Source organism: Myiozetetes cayanensis, unplaced genomic scaffold, assembly GCF_022539395.1.
Source record: "Myiozetetes cayanensis isolate MyiCay16 unplaced genomic scaffold, myiCay2020 scf798, whole genome shotgun sequence".
Classification (NCBI taxonomy): Eukaryota; Metazoa; Chordata; class Aves; order Passeriformes; family Tyrannidae; genus Myiozetetes; species Myiozetetes cayanensis.
In genome coordinates, this window is record NW_026088073.1 from 13538 (window position 1) to 20912 (window position 7375).

The 7375-nt window shown below is 57.9% G+C and overlaps 1 protein-coding gene across 1 annotated transcript; it reads left to right on the top strand.

Annotated features, from left to right (window-relative positions):
- The first annotated feature begins 1359 nt into the window (after nucleotides 1–1359).
- LOC126652378 (zinc finger protein 696-like) lies at nucleotides 1360–2231 on the top strand. Its single transcript, XM_050339116.1, has 2 exons — nucleotides 1360–1438; nucleotides 1571–2231. Exons 1-2 carry the CDS (start codon nucleotides 1387–1389, stop codon nucleotides 2107–2109), a joined length of 591 nt encoding a protein of 196 aa, XP_050195073.1. The 5' UTR covers nucleotides 1360–1386; the 3' UTR covers nucleotides 2110–2231.
- Nucleotides 2232–7375: the final 5144 nt, after the last annotated feature.

A 7375-nucleotide genomic window follows, 5' to 3' on the forward strand; every position in this document is an offset into this window, starting at 1 on the left:
CCTCCCACTGGGATCCCAGTTGCACCCAGGTGCTCCCAGTCTAGTCCCAAGCAGTCCTAGTATGACCCCAGACTCTCCCAGCACAGTCCCAGTTTTCCTCCAGTATGGTTACAGACACTCCCAGCATGGTCCCAGTGTGTCCCAGTCTCTCCCAGTACAATCTCAGGATGATCCCAGTGTGGCCCAGTCTCTCCCAGAACAATCTCAGGATGATCCCAGTGTGGCCCAGCCTCTCCCAGTATGATCTCAGGATGATCCCAGTGTGGCCCAGTCTCTCCCAGTATAATCTCAGGATGATCCCAGTGTGGCCCAGTCTCTCCCAGTACAATCTCAGGATGATCCCAGTGTGGCCCAGTCTCTCCCAGTATAATCTCAGGATGATCCCAGTGTGGCCCAGTCTCTCCCAGTCCGATCTCAGGATGATCCCAGTGTGTCCCAGTGGCTCCCAGGATGATCCCAAAGCTCCTGGAACACCTGGAGGCCCCACCCAGGGGAGGTCCCTGCAGGTTCTGTGGCTGCAGAAGAGCCCCCAGGAGCCGAGGTCCCCCCAGAGCCCCCCAGGCAGCAGAAGGGGGGGACAACTCTCCAGCCCGGGGTCCCGGGAGCACCGGGGGGTCTCCAGCCCGACCCCCCAGCCAGGGGCTCCCACAGCCCCTCCTGCTGCCCCCAAAATCCCTGGGGATCCCCCATTGTCCATCTCTGCATTCCCCCCTCCAAGATCTCCAGGCTCCTCAGATGAGTCCAAAGGGGTGGAAGTGCCCACCTGGTGGGGGCCCAAACCCCGAATTTTGGTCTCCAGCCACCCCTTTTCCCTCTTTTCCTGTTCTTTTGGCCTTCCTGGGGGGAGTCTCAGGACCCTGAAGAGCCCAGAGAGGGCCCTGGAAAGGCAGGATCCCTAGGATCCCCATCAGCCTGGTAAGGGGGGGAACCCAGAGAGGGAAGCCCTGGGGACCCAGAGCCCCCGAGCAGAGTCAGGGGAGAAGAGACCCCTGTGACCCTCCCAACCCCTGGTATCCCTAAGCAAGGGTACCCTGGATAGGGAGGTCCCCCAGAACCCTGAAGTTGGGAGATGGGGGAGCCTTGGATTCCTGGGACCCCCAGCAGCCTGGAGAGGGCAGGGACCCCATAGAGGGGAGACCCCAAATACACACGAGACTCCCAGGGGATCCTAGGGGGGACCTACAGAATCCCACAGTGGAGAGATCAGAGAGGAGGAGCTCCTGCATGATGTGTTTTGGGCTGAATCTTGGTGTTTTGGAGGTTTTTATGGTCCCAGGATTCCCGGTGAGTTCTAGAGATGGTCTTGGGCAGGAGGAACCCCCAAGCCAACGCGCTCAGCCCTTGTTTCCCCCTCAGCAGGATTTGTCCATCCCAAAGCTTGGGCGGATGGAGGAGGAGGCTGAGAGGAAGAGGAAAAAGCCATGGACCCCCCAGGCAGGTGAGGAGGAAGTCAGTGCCCCTTTGGCCCTGTCTTGTGGTACACATGGGGGCCAAATTTGGGGGGGGATGTCCTTGGCCTTCCCTCTGGGCTGGAGGCAAATCCCCTGCCTGTCCTTCCTTCCTGCCCCAGGCCCCGAGCTGAGGACGGAGAGCACGGAGGACAAATCCCCCCGGCAGAGCCTGGTGGGAGAGGCCGTTTTGAAGGGCTCCCCGGCGCAGGAAGGCAGCGGGGAGGAAAAGGCCCGGAGATGCCCCCGGAGGAGGGGCTGCAAAGCCAGCCCAGGGAACTCTGAGGAGGAAAGACCCGTCCTGTGCCGGGAAGGCGGCCGGAGCTTGAGCCGGAGCTCCGAGCTGGTGGTCCCTGAGCAGCTTCCCAGCAGGGAGAAGCCCTTCAGGTGCTTGGAATGTGGGAAGAGCTTCAGGAAGAGCTCCAACCTCCTCAGGCACCAGCATATCCACACTGGGGAACGACCCTACACGTGTAGGGAATGTAGAAAGAGCTTCAGGAGCATCTCCAACCTGATCCAACACAATCTCATCCACACTGGGGAACGGCCCTACACATGTGGGGAGTGTGGGAAGAGCTTCAGGCACAGCTCCACCCTGATCCAACACCAGCACATCCACACTACGACCCTACAAGTGCTTGGAATGTGGGAAGAGCTTTAGGCACAACTCCACTCTGATCCAACACCAGGTCATCCACACTGGGGAACGGCCCTACCCGTGTGGTGAATGTGGGAAGAGCTTCAGGCAATGCTCCCACCTGATCAACCACTGGCGCATCCACACTGGAGAACGGCCCTACAAGTGCTTGCAATGTGGGAAGAGGTTTCAGAGCAGCTCCAATCTCCTCCTGCATGAGCAGATACACACAGGGGAGAGGCCCTTCCGCTGCACCGACTGTGGGAAGGGCTTCAACTGGAATGACAACCTCGTCATCCACCGGCGCATCCACACCGGGGAGAGGCCCTACAAGTGTGGGGAGTGTGGGAAGAGCTTCAGCCACAGAGGTAACTTGACCTCCCACCAACGGACCCACAGGTAATGGAAGCCCCACGAGTGCCCCGACTGCGGGAAGAGCTTTGGCTGCTGCTCCCACCCTGAATGACCCCCTGATGGTGAGGCAACCCCTGGAGTCCAGTGACTGTCAGTCCATCCCTTTCTACCAGAAAGGGCCAGTCCCCTTTGCCAGGGGCAGGTTGTGCCAACAGAAGTCTTCTTGGGGGGTGTGTGGAGATTCCTGCCTTTGCTGGGACCCCCTAAGGTCACTGCTGGAGGTTGAGAGCAGAGATCTCCCCCCGAGCGTTGGTCTGGGGGAGTTCCATCCATCTCTAATTCATAATTCTTGCTTTGGTGCCAGCTTGAGTAGAATTGCTTCAACAATTGCTTTAGTGTAGAGCACTGTCCTATTTTATCCTGTACTAATGGTAGTTTTAGTGTTTCTATTTTGCAGTAAATAATTCTGATGAAGTTCTTTTTTCTGATCATTTGTAACCCTAAAGAATTCATTTCTATCAATAGATGTGATTTGCCATCCTTAAAACCTCGGGGACGAAAGTGTTTCTGTCCCACCTCTGTAATTCCTCTAAACTGAAAGTGTTGGCATAACCCAAGGCTGAGATTGGATCCAGCAGCCCCCAACACCCAACAGTAATTTGGGAGCTCAGGGGAGCCACCCCCCTTTTTCAGCCCTGTGTGCCCAAAGACCCCCATGGGACTGTTGGATCTGCCAGACCAATCCCCTTTTCCACCCTTCTCCCTGTTCTTCCCACTTTTCTATGGTCCCCTCAATCCACATTCCCCCCAGGATCACTCTCGGTATCCCAACCCCCACATTTTTCCCTCCTCTCCCACCCCTTCCACATCATCCCCCCACTCCTCAGCCCCCTCATGCTCAGTTTGGGGGTCCCACCCTGCCCTTTCCCCACTCTTTTTACGTCTGCCACCCATTTCCCATAAGCCTCAGTGTCCCCCCCTCTGCTTTTGGGGGTTCCCACTCCTCTCCCACTCATTTTGGGGTCCCACCAACCCTTTTATCCCCTCTGACCCTTCTTTTCCCACTGACCTCCCCCTTCCCACCCTCCGCTCACCCGAGAGCTCCGCGCCCGCAGTCGGGGGGGCTCCCAGCACCACCAGTGCCCAGAGAAACTCCCCAGAAAAGGGGTTGGGTGGGGTCCTGGGTGGGCTTTGAATGTGTTTGTGGTCCTTGAGGGGCTGTGGGGAGGATTTGGGGGATCCCAGCACCTTTTGGGGTGAACTGGGTGCCTTTTGAGGGGCCGGTTCCTTCCCAAAGCTCCCCCAGAGCGGGGTGACACGGGGGGAACACAGGGGGGTCCCCATTCCCGATCCATCCCAGGGCCGGTTCTGACCCCCCAAACTCGGCTCCACACCTTGGGACCCTCTGATTCCCCCCCAGTGTCCCCCAGTAACCGGGACTGGGGAGAACTGGGAAGCTTTGCTGGGATCACTGGGAGCAGCCGGGTGGAGGCAGAGTGACAGCAGGGGAGGGGGGACACACGACCCCCCAAAATCCTCATGGACATGGGGGGGGTCCAGGCTGTGCCCGAGGCCCCGGGGAGGGGCTGTGACTGCCACCGGCTCAGGAGCTCTGTGGGGAGAGAAAAGGGGGTGACAGCGGGGTGGGGGGACAGGGGGGACACCGGGATACACCCAGAGCTGGACTGGACCCAGCGGGACCAGAACTGGGGCAACTGGGATCATACTGGGAGTGACTGCAGTAATACTGGGAGTGTGTGAGAGGGACTGCAGCCATACTGGGGATGAGTGGGATCAAACTGGCTTTGTACTGGAAGTGTCTGGAAGTTCCTGGGATCATACTGGGGGTGACTGCGATCCTACTGGGATCAGACTGGGATCAGACTACGATCATACTGGGAGCAACTGGTTCTATGCCAGGGGAATCTGGGAGCTCCTAGGATCCCACTGGGAGGAACTGGGAGAAACTGGGGCCATGCTGGGCGCAACTGGGGCTATGCTGGGCACAACTGGGATCATAATGGGAGCAACTGGGCCCACAGTGAAGGTGTCTGGGGTCATACTGGGAGTGACTGAGAGCATTCTGAGGGCAGTTGGGACTGTGTTGGCCCAACTGGGATATATTGGGAGCAAGTGGGATCATGCTGGCGGTGACTGGGACCACACTGAGAGTGACTGGGAGTGGCTGTGAGCAACTGGGATCATGCTGGAAGCTACTGGGAGGAACTGGGAGTGAGTGGGGCCACACTGGGGGCAACTGGGATATACTGGGAGAGACCAGGAGTGACTGGGATCATACTGGGACTGTCTGGGAGCAGGCTGAGGTTGACTGGGAGAGACTGGGAGTGACAGGGATCCTACTGGGAGGGACTGGAACTGTAATGGGTGAGTGGGAGCAATTGGGACCCTGCTGGGGGCAAATGGCTTTATACTGGGAGTGACAGGGAACGTCTGGGTTCATCCTGGCTGTGACTGCCACCATAGAGGGTGTCACTGGGATCATACTGGGAGGGACTGGAACTACAGTGGGCTCACTGGGGAGCAACTGGGACCATGCAGGGAATAACTTGGATCCTACTAGGAGAGACTGGGATCATACTGGGACTGACTGGGAGCATACTGGAGGCAACTGGGAGTGGCTGGGAGGGATTGGGATCATTCTGGGAGTGACTGGAACCATAGTAGGGGTGAAGGGGAGCAACTGGAACCATGTTGGGGCAACTGGGATCATAGTGGGAGCAGCTGGGCTCCTACTGGTATCCCACTGGGGTCATACTGGGAGTGACTACAATAATACTGGGAGTGTGTGGGAGGGACTGCAACCATACTGGGGATGAGTGGGATCAAAGTGAATTTGTACTGGAAGTGTCTGGAAGTTCCTGGGATCATACTGGGGGTGACGAGACTCATGCTGGGATCCTCATGCTGGGAGCAACTGGGACCATGCCAGGGGCAAATGGCATCATCCAGGTTGTGCCTGAAAGTGCCTGGGGCCATCCTGGACTCAGACTGGGAGTCTCTGAGAGGGAAAGGAACCATCCTGGGGGGGCTGGGAGCAACTGGGACCACCCTGGGGGCACCTGGGATCCAACTGGGAGTGACTGGGGTCATAGTGGGAGTGACCAACACCATACTGGGATCATAGTGGGAGTGACTGTAAGGGACCAGGATCAAACTGGGAGCTACTGGAACTATGCAGGGGGAAGTGGGAGCCAGTGGGGCTGTGCTGGAAGCAACTGGGAACATTCTTGGAGCAACTGAGATTGTGCTGGAAGCAACTGGGAAAAACTGGGAGTGACAGGGTGCATGCTGGAGGCAACTGGCATGAACTGGGAGTGACTGGGATCACACTGATGGGAACTGGGACCATCCTGGGGCAAATGGAAGTCACTGGGTGTCAGGGGTTTCTGTGGGTGGGTTTTGGTAGCTGGGGGGTCTCCAGGGGTGGCTTCTGTTGGAAGCTGCCAGAAGCTTCCCCTGCCCCGTGGAGCCAATGCCAGCTGCTCCAGGATGGACTTGCTGCTGCTGGCCAAGGCCGAGCCCATCAGGAGCAACAGGAACAGCTCTGGGATAACAGATTTAGGGCCAGAAGGAATTGCAGCCAGGGAAGAGTGGAGTGGGAATGTGGGAACAGCAATGCAGACCCAAAGGGTGGGGCAGAAGGAGGGGCAGGAGGTGCTTCAGGCCCTGCAGCCCCTGGGGGAGCATCGGGGTGCAGAGACCCCCCTGCAGCCCCTGGAGGCTCCCACGCTGGAGCAGGGGGATGCAGGAAGGAGGCTGTGACCCCGTGGCAGGCCAAGGATGGAGCAGGTCCTGGCAGGGACCTGCAGCCTGTGCAGAGGGAAGCCCAGGCTGGAGCAGGTTTTTCCCGGCAGGACTCGTGGCCCCTGTGGGGGACCCACGCCGGGTCAGCTCATCCCTGAAGGACTGACCCCATGGAGGAGGGACCCACGGGACAGCAGGGTGGGAAGAGCTGCTGCCGGAAGGGTGGACTCACTGGAGAGGTCCATCCAGGACTGTCTCCCATGGGAAGGAACCCCACGGGAGCAGGGAAGGATCCAACTCCTCTCCCTGAGCCGTGACAGAAACAACAACTGACTGTAACCCTCATCCTGTCCCCCTGCACTGCTGGGGGGAGGAGGGAGAACGTAGAAGGAGGGATGGAGGGAAGGTGTTTTTCAGACTGTTTTATTTCTCACTCTTTGGCTTTTATCCTGTTAGAAATAAATTTAGGTACTATCCCTACTTTGAGTCTGTTTTGCCCATTAGTAAGTGACCTTCTCCCCACCCTTTTCTCTATTCAGGAATCCTCAGCTGCTTTTTTCTCTGTGGAGTTGCAGAGGCAGGGAGAGGTAGCATTTTTTAGTGGGTGCTTGAAATCTAGCCAAGATCGCCCCACTAAACCAACCCATGTTGTTGAGGCCCTTTTGTGATGTCACAGCCCACCCTCTCAGTTCCGGAATAGCCCTTGGCAACCAAAGAACCAACACCCCACAAGGTCAGAATGCAGGCCCACCCATGTGCCCCTTTGTGATGTCCCAGCCCATCCTCTCCATTCTGGAATAGCCCCTGGAAACCAAAGAACCAACGCCCCACACCCCCACAGTGCAGCCCCACCCATCTGCCGTGGAACTCCTTGTGATGTCACGGCCTTTCCCCCAGGAAAGAAAGCCTGTAACCTTTGGGTTTCAGGTGCAGTTTGTTGGCCACCCTGGGCACTCCATGGGCAGCAAGAGCTTTCTGTCCTGCCTCCTTTTGTCTGGCAGGAATCTTTGTCCAGATTCCAATTTGGCAGTCGGACTGACAATTCCAGCATGGGGCTCCTGCAAGCGAACGACAGCCCTGCCCTCCAGGAAAGAAACCCCTTCCCCTCGGTCTCTGTTCCTCTTCCTTCAAATACAACCTGCAGGGCAGCTTTCTGCCATCTCTTCTTTTT